The sequence below is a fragment of the Limulus polyphemus genome, unplaced genomic scaffold, assembly GCF_000517525.1.
Source record: "Limulus polyphemus unplaced genomic scaffold, Limulus_polyphemus-2.1.2 Scaffold787, whole genome shotgun sequence".
NCBI lineage: Eukaryota > Metazoa > Arthropoda > Merostomata > Xiphosura > Limulidae > Limulus > Limulus polyphemus.
In genome coordinates, this window is record NW_013666397.1 from 201613 (window position 1) to 225421 (window position 23809).

At 32.9% G+C, this 23809-nt stretch overlaps 1 protein-coding gene across 1 annotated transcript in view; it reads right to left on the minus strand.

Moving 5' to 3' along the window:
• The window catches only part of LOC106460527 (histone-lysine N-methyltransferase NSD2-like), a 157644-nt gene that overhangs the window by 51989 nt on the left and 81846 nt on the right, over positions 1 to 23809 (minus strand). Inside the window, 2 exon segments of the mRNA XM_022387273.1 lie at positions 7198 to 7398; positions 14443 to 14656. Of these exon segments, the coding sequence (XP_022242981.1) occupies positions 7198 to 7398; positions 14443 to 14656 (415 nt within the window).

Here is a 23809-nt window from a genome sequence, read left to right on the forward strand (position 1 = left end):
ATTATCTAAGTGAGGTGCCCATATACAGTGTCAGGATAGAGGGTGCATTGATGCATGTGGAGGAATTTGCAAATTAGATATTACCAAAGGCATTTAAATGAAGTATAAAGGACTGGAGCATGCAAAACCAATGCTTAGATAGGCAAAGCCAATGTCGAGGAATAGCTAAAGTGTCAGCGGAGGGTAAGTACATTTTGGAATTACTGAGATGGGATGTGTCTACTGGTCTCAACCATAGGAACAGGGAGCTATTAACCTGAATTCAGTATTAGAAACAGAATCCAGAGGTGGCTGATCCAGCTCCCTCCCACATCAAACCTCCTAGAACAATAACCTAGAAGGAAGAAGGAGAGAGGGTTCCCAGCTTCACCCTCTTCTCAAGAGAGTGTAGAGAGAAATAATGTTACTATATGTATGCAACATTCCAGAGGGAGTCCCCATGATTCACCACTCCAGCAGGTTGGAACTAGAAAGTGTTAAGGACACTCAAACTCCACCCAAAGAAAGGAGGGTAAAAAGCAGTGGGGAGTCCGGAGAAATGACACACTGGAAAAAGTGCAATGGGTGATCATGAAACCCTATTTTGAAAAGCAGACCTTTCCTGATTTATTCAATCGAGTCCATGACTGACAGTCCACCATGTATGGAATAGAATTATACACAGATACAGAAATATACCACTAGGTAGGCCACTAGTGGTCTTGCAAAACGCCACATCTCAACAGTGTGTGTTACAGCCCTAAAGGTAGCAGGTGCAGATTAAGGTAAGGCATACCTAACCAGGCAAAACTTGCCACTGAGTGGGATCTGAAAATGTAATGAAGACACAAGGGGGAGATCCTGGGAAAACAAATTACAGAAAAATTACAAGGCACAGTTGAACTGGAGAATGGAGAATTGCCACTGGTATGAAACAATATCCACCTGAGGAGGATACAGTCAGATGAAGCAAGTAATGATACAAAAGTATGAGAAATAGTCCACAGTACAGCCTGGTAAATCTCCTCCAGAGGATGATGAAAAGGAGCCACCACAGACAAGGTGACACGTCAAAACAGATAAGAGGAGACATGATAAAGAAGGTGACCTCCAGAGGAAAGAGAAGAGTAAACCAATGAATAAGCTGGCAAACCCAACCCAAAATGGTGATGGGGGAAAGGTCACGAGACACCAAAAGGCTCCAGAGAAGAAACAAACAGAAACAGGAATCACGAAAGGAAGCCATTTGAGCAACATAGCATCACATACCCCACACAGGAAACAGAAGGCAATCTGGAACCGACTGGAACAAATATGGGAAAGGGAACGGATGGAAAATGGTGTGATGGCAGAGACTCTCTTACAGGCAGTGGAAGACTCTGGAGGTGGAACCAAGGCTTAGCCACCCAGAGCACTTGACATGGAGAGGTATGGATGAAAGAAATACATTAGGGGAGGAGATGTCTTTGTGGGAATGCATAAAATGGAAGGTCCCACCATACTAGAAAAAACGTAGGCCAAGGAACCAGAAATCAGAAAGACAGCAGGATACCACCCAGTTGAGTGGCAAGTGCATCTATGCAATGAGTGCCCAGTCCCACCACCAAACAACATCAGACCAAAGGAAAAAATGAAATACAACCAGATGAACTAAGGGATCTGAACAGAGGTGCTATCGATCGAGGAATACCTATCAAAGGTAATGTGGGAGTGGCAAGTGCATCTATCTGTGGATTGTCCAGTCGAGAGCATAACCACTGAACAACTGGGGAATGGAGGGACCACTCCATGCAAATGATAATGAGCTGATGGTTGAATCAATCCGCAACTATATTCAAAACATTGGGAAGAAGGCAAGCCAAGAGCAATATCCTGTGTATGGGGGCACAGAAGTTGTAGCCCTGGAATCGAAAAACAAAGGAGCCAGAACCAAGTACTCACCTGTTTGCATAAGTGTAGGACCACTTGGAAGTCAGGGAAGGGTTCTATAATCACCTTCTTTCGCAAAAAATGACAGATAAGGGACAGAGCTTTATGAACAATCAAGAGCACTAAAACTGACAAATAAAGTAAGGATACACCAAAGTCCATTACTGGGAAATATCCAGTGTATTGATATATGTACTCCAACCTACAAGAGAAGCATCAGTGAAATAAAGAAGACTCAAGAAGGAGGTGGAAAAGGAACTCCCGCCATACAGTAAACACTGTCTCACCACCAAACAACATTGGACCAAAGGAGAGAATGGAATACAACCATATGAACTGAGGGATTTGAGCCAGCAATCGAGGTATACCCATCAAAGGTAGTGTGTGAGTGCCATGGACTGGTATGAGGGCAACCAATGAAGCCCAAATCTCCAAAAAATATAGAATGCCTCGATGTAGCCAGGAAAGAGAGGAAAGGGCCTTAAAGATGAAATGCTCCATATCCCAAATACCAAGCGGAGAATGAAGGGTTAGATTGATGTTAAGAATTGAAGAAAATACCCAAGAGAATCAAAAACAGGGAATAGAGAAAATCCCTCATATCAAAGAAAGAAACCACACAATCTGCCTCCTCCAGGAGCAAACTGATGTGGACTGAAGACAGGAAGAAGCCAGAAAAAAATTGTCTTGTCAAAGATGAGACCAGATGACTCACACTGGTAGATGTCCAGTGAAGTTTGTGACTACTCACGAAAACACAGAAAGGATTCGAGGGAAACCAAAAAGGAAGAGCCCAGAACAGAAAAATATCTCCCCCTCCATGGGTGACTGAAAGAAAACAGGAAGGGGTGCAACTACAACGTCAAACAAGGACACCCATAGACAGGGTGTAAAAACCCAATGAATGAACAGAAACAACACCCTAGTGGAATGAAGTGGAACCAGAGGCTCAAGGAAACAGGAGAGGTTAATGACGGACCTCCATACATCAGCCAAGGAAGGGACAACTAAAGGCTGAGAGAAAAAATCCCAGCCAAACTGGAAAAACTGGCACTTTAGGCCCCGGTAAGTGATGTTACCCGACAGCGGACAACCAATTGCAGAAGACAGGATCCCTTGAAGGAAGGAAAGGAATGGTAATCAATAATCAAATAGACACCCACTGGTAATGAATAGATCTGAAAAACCCAAAAACCCACCTAACAGAGGTGAAGGTCTCCCAAAAGTTGACAAAACAGAGAAACCCAGTCTCCACAGGATTTGACTGCACCATAGAGAGACCACTGTCGCTGTCTACGTCCATGACGGGCATCGGAAAGACAATAAAGGGGTGAAAACATCAAGATGCAAGTAAAAGATGAAAGGGAAGTAAGCAAGATGGCCACCATGATACGGGACATGAAAGAAGTAAAACAGGCCCCAAAAACTGCATTATGCACAAACGGATCCAGTTTGAATTCCCAGAGGGAAGATTTGGGAAAACAAACCCCCGCAAGTAGTGTGTCTCATCCCAACATAACCAGTCACCAAATAAACCAGGGAAGTAGGGAAAGTCCAATGAGAACAGCCACGACTGAAAGGTGAAAGCATGTGGACAGAAATTCTTGGGAAGGTAAGGCACACAAACCAAAGAAAAATAAAAACCAAAGTGCAGGAACCTAGGAAAACAATACTAACATTACAATACAAAGCACTGTTGCGGTCTCAAAATTGTTACAAAGCATTTGAAGAGATTAGGAAAACAACAGAATAATACAAGTATTAACTAACTGCTAAAGAGAAAGAAGTAAGTACGGCATGGATACTATGAGGGCGGATCCCAAAATGTAGCTTATGTGTAGAAAATTGGTGTATAGTATTAAAAACATGTCTGACACTTACTAAGATGAGGATTATACATAATATATTTAACAATGATTTAAAAAAGAATGATTCAGATATAACCATAAATTTTTAGCTGTTTATTTATAATGAATACTATTTATAATTATTATAATTAAATTACTATTTCAGAGATAATCGTAAAGTACTAGTTATTAATACTAGTGACATATAACTTGTATACCAGCTAAACATACCTAGCAAAGTACTTATTATTATGAAACTGAAAACCATCAAAATGTATCTAGTCAACAAAGGAATTAATAATATCAAACCAACAAACTATCTAAATATACAAAGAAAACAAAGTACCAACTAATATCTAACCAACCTAACAAAGTCAGAACAATGACGACATGAAATACTGAATGCTCAAGAGTGGACATAAGGACAAAGCCACACAACAGGCACCTGAGCTGTGCCTACCACGAGTATAGCAACACACTTTGTAGTATACAAGTCAAAATACTTACCATCTCACTACTGGGGAAGCCAGAAGTAATAAGAGGAAAGGAAGACAAGAGAAACCTCCACCAAAGTGAAAGACTTGGTGGCACAGCAACTGGAAAAAGAAAACTAGTAAAATCACCTGTGTCTTGAACATACAGAAAAGCCGGAACATGCATTCACTATTATGGAAAAGAAGGTCCAGGCCACATAGAGGAAGTGAGCATTTGTCCCCTCGGCAGACAATGTCGATCCCGTGGCCTGAGTAATAAAGATAAGGGTGTTCCCAGATTCAGCTGTAACTGTTTTGGAAATTACAATAAACAGGAAATGTAGAAAACACAATAATGTGTGTGAAACAGAAAATCAAAATCCGTATCATGACATAATGCAAGATAGGATTAAAGCACTCACACATTAAAAAATAATGTGTAATCAGTATTTAAAATTGAAATTAAGCGAGAAACATGTCCGACTTGTATGGTGCCAATCGAGAAAGTGAGGTACATGAAATATGATACAGAGAGATCCAACTGTTCCAGGAGTTTGTGTCATGCTCCTAATGGTGGAGCATCATCACATGCAATATGCATGATAAATGAGTGGCTTGAACTGAGGGGGTATAAAGACTAGTGAGTCAAGCGAGAATAAATTTTTTTATGCATTAGAGGGAAGGTGACTCGATCATTGGAAAGAGTTAATATAGTTTGTACAAAATTAATAGTGTTCAAAATAAATATAATGAATAAAATTTACTTGCAGTGATATAACTTCTCAATGAAGAAAAACATTTAAACCCCAAACTACACAAGTTTATTGTTTAATTTCTTTTTATGAAAAAGAAAACATTTCTTTCAAGTGGGGAGGGGGTATTTTGTTCAGTTCCATTAGGGAAAAGGAAAGGTATGATACATTAACCCCTTTCACAACAGGTAGGTCAAATTGTGCATATCACTACATTTTACAGAGTTACATTCAAAATGTAATTAAACTACTTCACTAGGTGTACTTCCACAGGATCCCTGAAAGTGTTCTGTTTCAAGAGTAAATAAAACCAAAATTAAGAGCAAAAAATATTCTTATTTCTTGCTTTTGAAGTTCATATGTCATGCTGTATTGTAGCCTACAAAGTGCATAATTCTTCTTTTGATTCATGGCATGCGCATAATAATACAAATTGCAAAGTTAAGGGTCCCTTATGTGATGTCATTTTAGCATCAAGTGGTTCACTGACTGACAGTGAAAGTAGTTAAAACATGTGGCCCTTTCAGTCAGCCTTTAGTTTCCTTTTGGGAAAATTATCAATGTATATGAATAAACTTGGCATCTAGATATAGTTAATAAATCAAATTTTAATATTATTTAAGTTTTAAATTCATAATAATATAAGGACATTTTTTAAAAAATCCTCCATCTTCCCTAATATGAGAACTGTGAAATTTGCTCTCTAGGTCTTCACTCTTCTCTAACTTAGTTATTACTCCTCTGAGAAGTATGGAATTTAATGTAAATTACTTATATAATTTAGATATTATTCAGGCAAAGCATAATTTTTATAGCCTTCAATCTTATTTGTTTAGGGACCCATAAATTACAAACTCAGACCCTCTTGCCACACATACCTGTCACATCCTTTCTTTTACAAATTGCTAATGTTTTTCTGACATTTTATACTATATTATTTATAACTAACCAAAAGCCAAAGTTTCAATCTATCAAATAACAGATATATTACGTGTTTTTTTTTTCTGTACAGGGCATTGTCTGTTTCATTGTTCAGTTTCAAGTTTATTTCACAAGAATCATATTAATGAGCTTAAATGAATTTTTAACAGCTCTTATTGCATAGTTAGAAAGCCAGAAAAATTATGACAGTAATAAGACATTGTCTGCTTTTTATTTAGTATTATTATGTGTTCTTTGGTACAGTATTTAATTAAATAAAAAATTATTTAGTGTGGTTGTACCATTAGTATAAAAAAAATAAGCTTAAGCTTCCTTGACAGTCGACAACAACAACAAAAAAGAAGACCCAGGTAAGTTCTATATATCTTCTTTTTTCATGTGTATTTTTTATTCATTATTATAAAAGGAACAAAAACAAAAGAATTAAACACTTATTACATTAGATTAGGCAAGGTAAATAATAATAACAATAAAGAATTTTCATATGGTATACTCATGAGTGGTTCAGGAGTAGCTCATGTGTTACGTAATTTGATAGGGTAACGTGAGCTACATGTTCACCAAATGATTTACAGTTTGTCTGGCAGGATTATTTATTAGACACAGTTCAAAAGACTATAAAACAATAAAATCAAGTATAATTATGTATATACTGTTTTAAGCTTTAAGCTATTTAGGATAAACATTTGTGATTTCTTTTTACAATTTGCAGAAAAAAAAAAAGAATAATTACAATTACCCCCTAATTTTTATGGTGGTTGCAAGGTCAGTCAAATCTACTGATCTTATATAGAGTTATAGTATAGAAAACAGCAGATACAATATAAAACTTTTATGAAAATAACATCTAATATTTATTTAGGAGGTTTTAGGTATTATGAGAATGAAATTTTAAAATTTTCAGATGAAGAAAAATATTTTTAATCTTAACTTGAAAATAACTTTGCACTCAGAGGAGACAACCTCTGATACCATATAATTACAGACAAGTTTTTGTAAAAATACTTCATTAAAAATTCTGATTTTTTGTCTACAAAACATTTAATGTTTCCTGAAAGTTTGCCAAATTTTGTGAAGATACATTAAGTATTTTCAGAGTCATAATATGTATACCACTATGGTTGCATTGTAGTTAGAAGGTCGTGTAAAATACGAATACCTATTGCAATAGGGTTAATCACTGTTGAGGAAAAACAACCCCTAGAATTAATTATATTTAACTATTCTTAACATGAATGTATGAAAAATACTGAACACTGATGGAGAATTAAATACCTCGAGAGCGAGACTGTTTGGGATTGTCTGCAACACAAGAGTGGCAGGTATGAAGAGGACAGATGAAACCACGTCCCTCAGTTCTCGATGTTAACTGGTATTTCAACAAACATCTTTCATGGTAGAATCTTCCACAATTACTTACTGAGCATTTACGTATCTTATCTTCTCCTACTTTGCAGACAAAACAAAGATGTTTTCCTAAAACAAAATAAAAAACATAATACATTTCATTTGTTCAGCTTCAGGAACTTGCATGTATAGATAATACTGTTAGATTACAATGTTATAACAAAATATCCAAGACGACCAAGAATGAAATGCATGTGATAAGAAAATGGACTTATTCTGACATACAGGTGTAGAGTAATTAAAACTTATGTTAATGTCACTATTACATGGAAAGTAAAAAATAAGCTATGACATAAAACAGAAAAAAAGAATAGATTAGGGAAAACAAAAAGATAAGGAACAGTAAAGAAAAGTTGTACACAAAATTGAGTTTTCCCATGTCATGATCAGTTCCATCCATCTTAGAATTACACAGTGTAAGTTTTAAAACTTAAATTTTTAAATAAATGTTTACATTTTTGAAGTCAAATGAATTTTAAACAGGTGCTTACCTCTGAAAAACTGAAATCCTTACCTTGTTCATTTTGAACTCATGCTCTCAAAAAACTAAAAAAAAAAAACAATTTAACAAATTTGCAAATGTCCTTTAAATATTGCAGAACATGCATTCTTTATCCATAATTCTCCCACATGATTTATTGTACAAGCTTCAGATGATTATACATAATCTCTGCTTTCCCACCATAACTGAGATTTTACTGAAAGTTGCAGTTATGATGAAAATTCAGTTGTGGGGAGGCAGAAATGTAAAATTCATATCAGGTAGACTTTATACTTACCTCTTAAATACAAAAAACAGAATACCCACGCTGTAATCAGAAACATGAAAAACAACTGAATATTTAAAACTACACACTACAAGGCATATAATAAAGAAATATATAGAGTCAGAGCAAAATACATACACAGATATTAAATTACAGAATTGGATTTGAAGGAGAATGAGTGAAACAGGCCTAAAGGACATTCAGAAAGAAGGTATTCTTCTCAGCAGAGTACCTCTTCACCCTTGATGCCATTTAATGTGTCCGTTTTGTGAGAATTGATGGTGTATTAAACCTGTGTAGCCAACAACACGATACAGGTGGTTGTATGAACAGGTTCAAGGACTATTATGTCATCGTACTCCAGTGGAAGATTATCAGAGTAGCAGCCCAGATAAGTATTATGAAAAAGGCAAGCAAAAACAATTAGGCAAGCTGGGAATGAATTGGATAAAGACAAGAAACTGAATTCTGCTGATACTGACTTCAAAAGATAGACCAACAAGACTGGTAAACTGACATGCAGGAATGTCACCAAGAATGTGATAATATTCAAGTGACCTAAAAAGTGAAGCAAGCTTTACTCATAAAGGTCCACATAACAGCTAACCCTGAAGCTAAAGATGGCAAAAGTCACTGTGAAAGATGTACCAAAAAAGTAATGAAATAGAATCCCTCTAAGACAGACTAGAGGAGTGGAAACCATGATGAAGCATCCCAGCATGGGGCAATAAAAAGAACTGGACAATGGGATCATCTGATTTTAGCCAATATCCAAGAAAAATGTTGCAAAACAGGGTAGGCAAACACATCAAAATTCTCCAAAAACGGGCTCAAAGTATCCTCTGCTAGAGAAGCTGAACCCAGAACTGGAAACTGTAAAGCATCAGATGATGCAATGCTGTCGTGAATGCATCAAGTAGAGGATGACTGAACCTTTGGCACAACCAAGAAATATCAGCCCAGATAAAGAAATTTGGCAGTCTTTCAATTAATATACATACAAAAAATCATATTTTTCAGTGAAGTATTTTAAATAAAATGAATATTTGTCCATTAATATATTGAGTATTTGTTTTGAATAGTCCATGTGCAAAGTAATTTTTGTTAAAATTAAAAATACTTTTCTTCATCTTAAAAATCTCAAATTTCCTTTGTGTAATCCCTAAAACCTCCTAAATGTATTTCAAACGTTTTTTTTTTCAGTAAAACATTATACTTTATCTGTTATTTTCTCTACTCTATCTCAAAATGGGATCAATCAATTTGACCAATCACGTAACCACCAAAAAAAAAAAAAAACAAACCTAAATTACCCTTTTTTTTCTTTTCTAGAATGACTTCAAATTGTAACATGAAACTACATTCGTTTATCCTAAGAAGCTCTAAGTTTGTAAAAGTATACATCTATTTATAATTAAATTTTATTGTTTTATTGCCTTTTGAACCATGTCTAACTACTATTTGCACCATTATAAGTTGTAAATCACTCGGGGAATGTGCAGCTCACGTTACATTATCGAATTACATTACCCATGAGTTACTACGAGCTGCTCACATGTGCCTCATGAAACAATTTTATTATAATATTATTATTATTTATTTTACCTAATCTAATCTTAAATAACTTAAAAAGATCCATATTCTTAGATTTTAGTTACTTTTATAATAATAAATAAAGAATAAATATGAAAAACAAGAAACAAAGTACTTACCCAATCTTCTTTTTTCTTGCCCTCGATTTTCGAGGACAGTTAAATAATTATAATAATGCAATTAATAATTTTAATTTAATTAAATACAGCAACAAAGAATATAGACTAATAACATGCAAAAAAGTACACAAATTCACTTACCTCACAAAATTGTTTGGCTTTCTAACTATGAGACAAGAGCCGTTAAATACATTCAAGCTAGTCATTAACTTTCCCATGAGAACGAATCTTGTACTGAGTGAAATTGATGATATTCTATTCAGAATACAATACTTTACAATACGTCATTTGATAGATGAAAACCTTGACTTTCTATTGGTTATAAATAATATATAATGAAACGTAAGAGAGAACTATCAACAAATTGTGAAAGAGAGGATGTGACAGGTGGGTGTGGCAGGAGGGGTCTGATTTTCTATTCAATAGCTCTGTAACCACACAAAATTGAAGACTATAAAAATTATGGTTTGTCTGAGCAATAACAATTTTATAGAAAGTAATTTGTGTTTAATTTCATACTTTTTAAGGGGTGGTGGATAAAATAGGGATGATGACATGCTAAGAGCAAATGTGTCACACTAGTGGAAATTCAAGATATTTTTATATTGCCTTGTAGAATTAAGAACTTAAAACTTGTATACTATTAAAATATGGATTATTAGCTAAGATTTTATGCTATTCGATATGGTATAACATAAACAAAAAGTAGTTTAATAACATTTTGAATGTAAGATACTAAAACCTTGCATCATGGGCAGTAAAGGGTACCCGGGGCGATAGGGTTAATGCCATGAAAGTAATCAATTAATGAAAATATGTGTTTCTGATTACTAATATTTTTTATTATTGCAACAACTGATTAACCAAAATTACAATTAATATATTAGTGTCATGAAAATAATCAACAAATCAAAATTAGCATTTCCAATTATTACTGTCTTTGATTGTTCCAACAATCAATTAATCAAAAGTACAATTAAATTGATTGTCATAAAAATATTCAACTAATCAAAATTAAAGTTTCTGATTATTCCATATATCCAAAATATTGCCAATATGTTTGTTTGTTGTTAAGCACAAAGCTGCATAAAAGTAGGAGAGGGAAGTTCCTCATGATTTGAAGTTATGTTCAATTCCCATTGCCACTAAACTTACTCATCCTGTCTTTATTATAAAGCTGCTAAGGATATCTGCAACTGTCACTAATTTTGAACTGCTGTCTAGCTGGAAAGCAACCAATGCCAATGCTCTCACTACTTCTGTCTAAATATGATTTAATTTTAGTTAAATAATTTGAATTTATTGTTTTAACTGTTTTTTTATTTTCATATCATTACTAGAAATAAAGTTTGTTTTAGCACAAAGCTACAAAATAGATTATCTACATTATGTCTACCATGGGGAATTGAACCTAGGATTTTAGAGTTGTAAGTCCATAACTTACTGAGGGACTAAATATGAAGATATAAGCTTTGAAATCACTGACTAAGCTAATCATATAATAATGTTATTTTAAATTTGTTAGAATTATTTAGGTTACTTTAGCACTATAAGGTCATTGCAGATTAATCCAAAATATTACATTATTATAATGGAAGTCTCTCTCTAACATAAGCTGGAGATTTGATTCAAAAGTTAGATAACATTTTAAAACTGAAATATTACTGCAGCTAGTGTGGAGAAGATAAATACCATTGATATTTGTTAACATAATAATACAATTTTATCCAAATAAACTTTATAGTTATATTAGAATAATATCAATTTACATTATTTGTTGTTTGACTTCATATTTAGGCTTCTTGAAGAAAAACATAAAATACTAGGTTTTCACTCTGGTAAGTACTCATTTTCCTAATAAATAAAAGAAGTTATGAGTATTAATTTCCCTTGAATGGTTACAAAGTGTTTAAGTAACCATGTAGTTATAGATACAACATTTATGGCCCAAATAGAGATGATAGAGTCCTTTAATGTATTACATGCTTAAAATTAAAAAAAAAGGTTTTAAGCTTGTTATGTCAATTTTGAAACAAAATACTGAGAAAGTGCTATTGATTCTTGTACAGATATATAAAATTAGTGAAGTAACATGAAAGATATCTGGAATACAATAATGTCCTGTTTTTGATTAGACAGCAAGCTTTAATCACATTATTACAGAAATAGTATACCAGTGCCATAAACACGTTTGTATAATTGTTTGTCTAGGCCCCTGTCCTCTACATTAGATCCAGCAGGATGCTTCATTTTGATATGGTTTAACATTGTTCCCATACTGCCCCTATAACTAAACTTTGTAGAGCACAGCCTACATTTTGCTTTCTGGTCTTCCTTCATATTAAAATAAACTAAACAGAACTTGAAGAGGATATTGCTATAGTCTGGTTGTTTTTACATTAATTTGTTGTATCTCTATAGAGCAGGAGATTACGCTGGTGATATGTCAAAAAAGTAGTTCCAATTAAAATTGATCAAACTGTCATTTTTGAAACTAATTGTTGTATTTGGGAAAACCAGACAATTGTTTATGGGTGTTTTTGATTTTGTTTACTTAACTATATTTTTTCATAATCATAATTTTGTGTATTTTTTGTCTGTCACAGACAGTCTTATATTCAGTTTTGTAGTAATATTTATTTGTTAATTGTATAATTTATTAGTAATATTAATAATTATAGCAATTTAGAGTTTGTTTGAAACTGAGTGGCTGCATGATACATTTTTACAAATGCAAGATTAAGGTAAATGTGAATCACATGACAAAAGTAGAAAGTGAACAATTAAAGAATCTCTAAGCAGCATACGTTTCTTAAGATTTGACTTGCACAATTTTGACATTTAATAGATTAAGCAAAATTCAAAACATGTGACATTTGGCTAACATTTAAACTCTCAACTATTAACACTCCTATCGTAAATACTTTCATTTCTGCCCATCTCGAAGAATAACTATTTTTGCTCACAGCCAATCACTCATCGAGAAAATGTTATGCAATTTTTAATTTTTAGGTGTTTTCATTTGCTTTTGTACAAGCCTTAGCTGAAACCTTGATTTGATCATATACTAATGAAACACACTTTGAAAATAGTTATAAAACAAGTTTAAAATATGTTTGGAAAGAGCAATAATTAGGCTATCACAGAATAGTAAATATATAGGTTTAGGATTTTTTATAGTTTCTATACATTTTCCTTTGAGCTCCTTTTGTTTGTAAATTGTGAAAGTATTTATTTGTTATATTATATCTTTTTGAAAGCTATAGACATTTTCTTCAATGAGAAGACATCAGATAACTTGAGATAATGCAGGTAACCTTATATAGCTTAGAGACAAATTGAATGGATAAAAAAGAAAACTTTATTACAAGTTCAACACAGTAACAAATTACATTATATGGAGAGTTTTATCATCATCAGGTACAAGCAGTTTACCTAGACACAGGAATATATATATATATATATATACTGTTTGAAACAAAAGAAGTCACACAATTGGAGGTTGTTTATTGCTTAAGGCTTAATAAAGGTAGATTGTTGATGTTTGGTTCTTTGTTAAAACCATATATATATATACTGTATGAAACAAAAGAAGTCACATAACTGGAGACTGCTTATTGCTTAAAGCTTGATATAGGTAAATTGTTGATGTTTGGTTCTTTGTTAAAACCAATGTTTTGTTTTTTTACTTTTAATAGACATACCATGATTTTTATTGAGTTGTAATGTTTAAAACCATGAGTTTGTTTATAATGTTCACCAAATAAAATAATCATTAAATCAGATAAATTTATTCTTTGGTGAGTATGGTAAGCAACTGCACAATATTCTAATGGCTCAATTCTTTAATTAATGTTATTTTTATGTTTACTATATTCAAACAATGTACATAAATAAATTGGCTAACTGGCTACTTAATCATTTCAAATTGCAATTGGGATATGTTTTGAATAAAAATATTGTTACTATTATCGATGATAGGAAAAAACATTTTCATTATTTAATTATCAATTTATTATGCAAGGAAATCAGTGTAGGATTACTGCTTCCTTTACAAACAAATATAATGGTGACAATATGGTGGTACTTAGTCATAAAGTAGGTCTATTATATGGAACTAATGGTAATCCAAAAATTACTTTAAAAAATAAACAAAACAATGTTAATACCATGTGGAAATAATGCAGTGTTTGAAAAAGTTGTATTTTTTTTTTTTGCTTGTCTGAATGAGATGGGGGGTAGAGGGGGCATGTACTAATCAATTAATTAGCAAGTTCCACTAACTGACCAGCTCTTTTGGATTTTAGTGTTGTAATCCTGTAAGCATAGAAGGGGAATTATGGCAACAAAGTTCAAATACTTTATGTGATCTTATACAAAATGTTCATATAAAATATAAATTTTTGTATAGGAGAATTTACATACTTACACATTCTTGGTTGTATTATGATTAAAAACCTAGAATGAATACATAAAAATAACGTATCTATTTCCAGTAATAATAATGCAGCATGAGACATAACTTTGATTTGTATATAAATTATTTTTATCTTGAAGACAAACTAACAGAAAAGAGAGGATGAATTAATCTCTCCTTCTGTCCATAGGACCAAAGTAAAATATGTTTACCTTACCTGTCATACATTCATCACACATGAAGGTGGAGGGAACCTGGGTTAAGCCAAGACATGATGGATGAAAACTTTTCAAACAAGGCCCCTTGCAAATAACAGTATCTCCCACCTTCTCACAAATGTAGCATACCCTCTCCTGTCGAGCCGTAATTCCAGTGGCTTGCTTTCCTTCTACCAATTCCTGAGTGACCATTTTGCAACTCTGTTTAGGCTCCTAGCAGAAAAAACAACAACAACAAATTCTCAATATATTTATGTAATAGAATTGCTGTTAACACCTTGATACCAAATTTAAACCTCACTTTATCTATATATAAATTATATAATATATATATATAACACTAAATTTAGATATCAGTAAGTGTTACAAGGGAAAAACTTAACAGTAGCCACAAACTAAAATTCTCCACTAATAATGCATTATTTAAGGTCTCATGTCATAACATAATAGTATATTGAACTAGCTATGTTCATTACTAAGTTGACTTTTAATTTTGATCAGATGTTAAACTACTAACTTTTAATGGATATCAACACTTTATAGATGCATTCAATAAATGCTCACTCACAGCTTGAAGCAAATAATGGATCATTATTTTCCAAAACTTAAAAAAGTAGACAGTTCAGCAAAACTTTATTTCAACTTTTCCTGAATAACATTGTTAAAAACTTGCATTCCTCTTTGCCAAACAGCTTCAAAGGTCATTTTGAATAACATGAAAAATAATCAAATTTTTGTTATGCAATTAAAATTACTTCAAACACTTATTTGAGTAAATCACTCTAAATGAGAATAATTTTGCAAAGTAACTCAAGCTATTTAACAAGAATTTTTTTTTTATCAGAAAAAAATAACTACGTTTGATGACCAGTGACTATTTGAAATGACAAGATCAGACAAAAAAATTTGTTATGTATACACTGTCTTTTATTCACTGCAGTTTATGTATATTGATGCAAGTATTTCAAGAACAGGTAACATAATTTTTCTTATAACTGAAATTTTACATTTTGGTGGAAAAGAACAGTAAAGTCCAGCCAGTGTTTTCCATCTGTCAAATATTACTGAGTTATGCCAACTCTGGACAGTCACAGTCCTTATAAGCTATCGCTGATTGAGGCCACTACCCCCCCCCAAAAATTAAATTGAGGAAAAATAGTGTATGTTTAATCAAAATTTTGTGAAAACCAAAACTGCAATTAGAAATAAAGTTGTGTTGTAATGATTTTTATTGTTTGAGTTATCAATAAAAAGAATAATAAAATGTTTAATTCACTTAACAATAAAAAGAAATTATAATAATTTGTTCAAATTCTATGGTTATCTTAATAAAAAATGTTCACAGACAGAACTATTCACAGTACTAAACTAAGTGACTAGATGATAATTACAGGCAAAATAATTTATGCACTGGTTACTCATTAACTGACAAACAGTCTCACTCTTTATATATGGCTCAAATTGTTTCCTAAACTTTGGAGAAAATTTTAGACTTTATGGCCAAGTCCCATCACATTAAACTTTCCTCCCTCCTGCTAAACAACAATACAAATTTCTGAAAATGTCTAAATTAGCAGCAAAGCATACAATAACTTGACTAACTTTCACCATACAATAAGGCCAAGTTTGTATGTTGCATAAAAACATAACATGAATGAATTCTCTGGTTTTATTATTTCAATATTTCCACATTATTTTTTCACTACTGTTTTACACTTCTGAAATTTAACTGTTTCAATTAAATTGATAACATAGCTTAATTTTTTGTTCTATCTTCAGCAAATAAAAGAAATTATTCAGTATTTTGTTAACTACACTATATTAACCAACTTATCGCTATTAACCAATTAAAAACAGTACAAAACAAGATAACTAGTGCTAATAAACCTTATCTACTTATTCATTACTAATGATACATCATCATTAAAGCAGCCTTGATGACAAACTAGTACTGTATATCCTACACTCTTCACAAAACTTTGTTCATGTAATAACTATGTTACTATACTTTCATGCAAATATATATAAATTACTACTTCTTTTACAATGGAGAAATAAGTGGAACAGTGTAAACTAGCATCCAAAAGTACAAAAGTAAAAAAGTGGACCATTAATCCAAAGAATGACTGCAAATAAAGCTTTTACGTTTTCATATTTCAGCAAATTATAGTTTTAACATAGTAACTAATTGTTTTCAATTTATAAAACACATTAAATTGAACACAACTACTGATGGCTGAATCACACACAAAAAAATTCAGCTCCTGTATCATGTGGCCTTTTGAAATTGTCTGCTTCTTATTCTTTTCTTATTTTCTTTAATGATAAATTTTCAATTATAAACTCTCCTACAAAAATTACATACATATATACATACACACACACACACACACAAACAAACATATATTTCAAAATTACATACATATATACATACACACACACACACACACAGACACAAACAAACATATATTTCAAAATTACATACATATATACATACATACACACACACACAAACAAACAAACATATATTTCACAGTTAAAAATAATTTTACATTTTAAAACCAATGCATATATTTTCATATCTTACTATAATTTAATTTAAAGGTTTTACAGTTTACAAAAGAAGTTATATAATGTTGTCAAATTAAGGCTATTTATCTATAGATAAGAAAAAGATGATAAAACAACTGAAACATAGAACAAAAATTAAAGTTTACCAAAACTCAACTAAATCAGATGTTGTTCAAGGAAGTTATGATATAACTAGCATATAGAACACAATTATATATGTCATATCCCAGCCAGCTTAATGAGCACTTTTATGGGGCGAAAGGCCTTGTCAACACAGAATATAGAACATAGCAGATATAGTGTATTTGACATATTATTACATTATTCTTACTTTCCTAATTAACCATAGAGCAGTGTCCTAAAAGCTGTTGAGAAATGTAAATTTGAGTCCCAAGTGGTGTTGACCCACAAGTTACACTTAGCATTTGCCAGTTCATCAGATAATACATTTTGGAATAATTAACTCAAAGAGATACATATTATTTGAAATATCTTTCTTAAAAAAACAAGCATTTCTTTGTCTTATGTAAAGATGCCAGGCTAGTACTGAACCACATGTAATGAAGTATACACTTTTCAACAGAAAGTGTTTCTTGGTATACCAGACAATTTCATACAACCTACTTGGTATCCACACAAATTTATTTTCTAACATAAATAATTTGTGAGAAAATAAATATATTGTGATTCCCAAGTTCATTTTTTTCTCAAATATTTTTAATGGTACAAACATACTGTAAACTTCTTCTAAAGATGATTCTTTGCACTTTTTCACAATCCTAACAGGATCCAACAACGGTTTTGGAGGACATGAACCTTTTAAGATTTTGCATTATTTAGTTCCCTGTACTGTGGTTTCATCCACAGAGGATCTTGTCTGAATATGTTTTATGACTGTTTCCCATATCATTTTTCATATTTTGATCAGTCTATAATCTCTCTTTTCTCAAATTCGCATGGCTTGGGCAAATTACATACACTTCAATATCACTTATAGTATTAACCTATGTGATGTGTGTCTGTCTGTGTATACTCATACTAAGTTCCTATGCACAGGCAAGAATTAACATACAGCAATATATATAACTATTCAATCACAATTGAGTTTAATTTATCCTATTTTTGTCTGTTAACATTCCACTACACTGTGTACTTGTGCTAGTATGTTGAAGCGAGTAGAATCCTTCACTGTAATCCCATTCAGTAATCAATATAATATTTAGTGGATCCATCTTTCTGACAATACAACATTTGAAGATCATAGACTTTCTAACTTCTCAATAAGCACTTCAAGTTCTGGACATATTTTCAGCTTCCTTTCTTTTTTGCCCAGAGATGTCATCTTGGTATTTGATTAATAGGGTGTTTATTACCAGTATAAATTCGATTTTCTGTCGTGTAGGTACTTCCAAGATCATTTGGTGCTTTGGAGAAAATATCTGCACTGGCTTAAATAGATGTTTTAATTCTTGCTGCTCCATGATGACAAATACATAGAGCTTCATTCATATATGTGCTGCAAATGCATCAGGAGGTCTCCAATTAATTTAATTGACACTTCTGTTGTTCTGTTGAGGGATCCACAATCTTTATCAGTTCACACTGTCTAATTTCTCACCTGAGAAATTTGCCACAACTTTATGAAAATATCATTTGTTAGGTTGCACCATAATATGTCCAACCAATACACCTACTGACAACTTCACATCAGGATGTCTCTCCACAACTGTAGGTTCCTTGAATCCAGGACCAATGGTGTTAAAATAAATTATCATCTCAGGCTCAGCTCTCTTTACTCTCACCTTAGCTCTTAAAATAGACTGTTTTTGCTTAAACAATCTTAGTTGCAGCTTCTTTCCATAAATTTCCAATGTCAACACTTTAAAGTCAAGCTAGCACCCTTTTACATATCAAAATTGAGTCATAAGAGACATTTATATTCTTTGTCTGCAGTATAGACTTTCTGCATACCCAAAATCTTAGATTTTCAAATTAACCTCTCCAAGACCATTTAAAGGTGCTGGTTACCCAGTTACTCCACTCAGTTTCTCTTCAGAGTGTGGAAAGTACCTTTGATCCAAAAGTCCTGAATGTAGCAATGTCCAATTGGATCCAGTACCTACAGTCCTCTGACACTTGATTCCATCGCTCTCTCTCTTGCTATCTACATATCATACATAAAAGTCTCTTCCTCTACACTCTTCATGTGTGGAGATTGTCTACCACTAGCTGATCTGAGCACCACAAGATCAACCCACAAATAGTTTAAATTTTGCTGCCCTCTCTCTGGAACATTGACCTTCTTTTTGTATTAACACTCATTCATGTAATGACCATTTTTCCCCACAGTTATAACACTCAATATTTTTCTTACTTTCAGTTGTGTTTTTCACTTTTCCTGTTCCAGATGATTGATTGTGTTTCTTTCCCTCCAGTTGAGTAAAATTTATATTTTCCATAACTTTGTTCACCTTTGTCGCCACTTTTCAAGATTCCTGGTTTCTAGCTTGTTTTGCTGTAAAATTCTTCCTTTTGTCATCACTAACCATTCTAGTTTGTTGGCTGTAGTTTACAACTAAAGCCATGAATGTTCCAAATTACAATGCATGTGCTAAACCTTCTTAGACTGTCTGTTGTTGAGCTTGTTTCATGTGGATATATGATTTGCTATCATCTACAACATCAATGAACTGATCCTGTAACAACACTTGCAATAGGCTTGGTTCAGCAGTTAGGTAGGCATAATGAGGAAGCTTCTCTAGTTCCTGCATCAACTGTTGTAGTGACTTCTGGTGTTATCTCATCCTTGTCTTAAACTTGGCTCAATATGCCTTGTCTTGGTGTATGTCCCCAAACCTTTGCTCTAAAGCTCTAAATCAGAGATCTATATTCCTGCTCAAGGTGGACTGTCAGATGACCTGAGACTTCTAAAGCTGTTCCCTTCAGACTAGTTGTAAGCTGAATCACATATTGTTCTTATGACCAACCATCACCTCTAACCAACAACTAAAATTAGGCAAAATAAATTTCCCAAGAAACTGATCCATCAAATTTCTGAAGTCATTTTTGCACTTGAGTTTTACTCTAATCCAACAGATAGAAAGATTGTGCAAGGGGCTGAGTCAAGGAGTGTCCTCTAAGAACCATTTTCGTTTCATGGGTAATATTAACTGGTTGTATAATGTTGAAATACTCTCGTGTTCAGGTTGAGTCAGCAAAGTGTCTTAGTTGATGTAAGACTTCTGTATGCTATTGTGTTTGTTTTTCTACGTTTTTACTCTGCTGTTGGGCCTGTTGTTCTAAGGCTTCTTATAAATTTGTCTTTTCTTCTTGCATGGTAGTTTTCAAAAATTCAAATCTTTGACCTTCTTGATCAACCTTCTTATTGATTCTATCCATCATTATTTATGCTTGGTAATTTACCTGTTGGGTAAACTCTTATTTGCTGATTTGTTATTGCTGCCTGTTGATCTATCTTTTCATTAACCTGCTGCATTTTTTTTGCTTATAATTAGGGCCTGTTGATAAAGATCTTCTTTTAGTTTATGTTAAATTCATGAATTTGCTGATTTGTCTATTGCACTTGTTGACTTGTCTGCTGACACAACATTTGAATTTGTTGATTTGTCATTATAGCCTGTTAATAAAACTTTTGTCTATACAGTCTGTTGGCTTATTTGCAGCATTAATTGATTCACCCACACTGGCAGATCTTTTTTTTTTCAACTCCTGCAGCTTTCATTGCTCTAATTTATATGCTTGGTGCTTACTCCTGAAGTTTAGCCATGTTGAAATACTTCAGTCTCTCCTCTCTTAAACTTGAAAAAGTGATGAAGTCAAAAGGTTCCACTTCTGACAAATTGTTACACTGATCCAATTAAAACAATGATGAACAGTCTGTGTATTGATATGAATGATTAGTTTACTAGGCACTTGTACAAAATATTTCATTTACTCAAACAATACCAAAGTCAGGCTTAACTACACAGTTCTTAAGCTACACAATAAAATTGTTTCTCTGATACCTCACTCTTGATTGACTCAATAAAAATACCACAAGACTTCCAGAAACTTCACTTATATATTACTCTCAATCAAAACTGACTCAAAACTGAAAAACTTATTATACAAGATTTCACCAAATGACACCAATGCATACAGGCTACACTGGATCTCTTAGTAAACAAAAATGAATGTATACTGTGCCCTCACTCCAAAATCATTTACAAAACAGATAATTGTAATACAAAATTTTTCAACAAACAATAATATAATTCATTTACAAGTTAAAGCAAAAAATTATTTTAATTGCTACAAACAGTATAAAAGCTGTGGCCACATTAAGCTAATTAGTTAGCTAACTAAGACGTTAGCCAGCTAATTAACTCCAGCTTAACCACCTTCACCAACAGTCAGCAGCATCCCTTTACCATGAGCCAAGATTCAGTTCTATTGTATGAAATCGCTTTCAACAAACTTCTTGTTTCCTGTCTCCAGCTCTCCAATGTCTCAGTTTATCCTGACATTTGTTATGAAATGTCAGCTCTCCTTGTTTACCTTATTCAACAATCATGCTTGTGAATCAGTCTCTCATGCTTCAACAACATTGAGCTCCACATTTTTCATCAAAGCATTCAAAAATCTTAAAATGTACTTTCTTTGCAGCATTGGTAGTTGTTCAACCAAAGTTTTCATGATTGGGGAAAGAGAAATTACAGTTTTTGACCACGGCGGTTACCTTTCAGGTCCCTTATGGACCTGAAAGTTTTCAAACCAAAATACATACCAAGAAAATTTGCTTTGATTTTTTGCTGTGGACCCCAAGATGGCAATATCCCGACAGATCGTTGAGCAGTTTTATTTGTGGTTTCACTGCTCACTAACATGGATCCTTTGGGATAGTGTAATCAAGTGGGATACCTTAACCACGACAACCTTGGCAAAGGCTATGAACCACCTGGAACATACATTGCTTGATCTATATATACAATACATATATACACACACACATACATGTACACTGTTAGCACATGCGTTCAAGCTCAACCTTCATCGCACGGGCATTCATAGTGACAACATTTGTGTATTTTACATGACTGACAAGATATCATAAGTTTGGGAAGATTCATTCATGGTTTTTCATAAGTTTTGCTTGGTTAAGAAACGTTTACATCAATTTATGTGGAGTCAAACGTTTAATGGTTCATTTGATCTTAACAAGCCACGCAAGCTACATAGCAGACATTTTTTACAAGTCCACCAACATTTTTTGGGGCCATTGGCTCCCTGCTAATTTCAAGCACTGCTATGGTAAAGGTACAAATATGGTTAAGTATAGTCTAGTATCTCTAAATAACAATATAAAATGTATGAACTAAGCATATTCAGTTGTCTAATACAGTTTGTTCAAAATAATCCAAAAATAATATAAATAACTAAGAAAATATAATCATATTAATCCAAGGTTTAAAAAACAAAAAACACCAATGGTTTTGCTTTTACATACCCTTCCACTTCCAGTGACCACAGTGCTACTTAAGAGTACCCAAGAGCAACCAAAGATGTGTGTAGAAGTATTAGATTGGTAAGATTCAAGTAATCAAGGCCAACTTACTGCAAAATTTATCAGGTGTGAGATGTATCCAGCCTTATAAAGAATTAGCATGAGTACAGACTTTTCTTCTTTGATAAACAAATCAAGAAAATTGGGTAATTGAATATATAGTTACAAAACTGCACATCCAGGGCAGTGTAAACAACAGACCCCATTACCAGAAGGAACCATGAAATCTTAATTTGTAGCTACTCATCACCTGAATGAACAACTGTAGAGAAGGTGGGAGGAACACGGATAAAATAATGTTGGAAAAGAAAAAGATGGACTAGAAATACACCACTGCAGAACAAGGAAAAAAAAAAAAGTGAAAAAAGAATCAAGCTCTAACTTCAAAGGGACACTTCAGTGATAAATATGAATTTGGAGAATTACCTATATTTCTTTAACCTCTCTGAAAATGTTTCAATTGATCTAAGAAATCAAACGAAAAGAGAAAGTGGCACACAATTCATCATAAATAAATTGTTTCAGAGAAAAAAATCTCAAAGAACATTTGCAATTACTGAATGGCAAAATCAAACTGATCCAGAAGCACTGTATATACAAGTTCATCAAACTCTGACATTAAGAACAACAAAACTTAGTAGATGGTAAGGAACCATAATACTGGATAGTCCACTATAAAAATCAACTAAATTGTAAAGTATAACAGCTGAAAGTGGGTAAAATCTTTTTTTTATTAAAAAGGAAGTGAACTGTTTTATGCATTTTAATTGGTAATGAACCATGAAAATAGGACTGAACTTGTCGTCTTCAACCCGTTACCTACCGTGGCCATTTTGTCTTATCATGACAAAATCACATTTGTAAATTGAAAAAATTATAAAGAACTTATCTTTTATTGAATTTCAGATTTTATTTTTGTAAATAGTAGATAACATTCAATTATTTTTACAAAATTGTATTATTTAATGAAGTTTAAAGAGAAATTTAATAAAAAAAAAATTCCAAAAATACGTTTGAGACTATAAATAAGCGCCCTCCAAGAAAAACTTTTTTCACAATTTTTTTGACATTTTTCTTTGCACTTTAACACTGGTCCTGCCATGTATGATTGGTATTTAAACCTTTTTCTAGGCTGTTTTCTTTATAAAACAGTGCGTGGGCATGTTAAAGCTCAGTTGTAAAATGTTTAGCCAATCCTAGTCAAAGGTGACAATTTCAGTACCATGTTATTC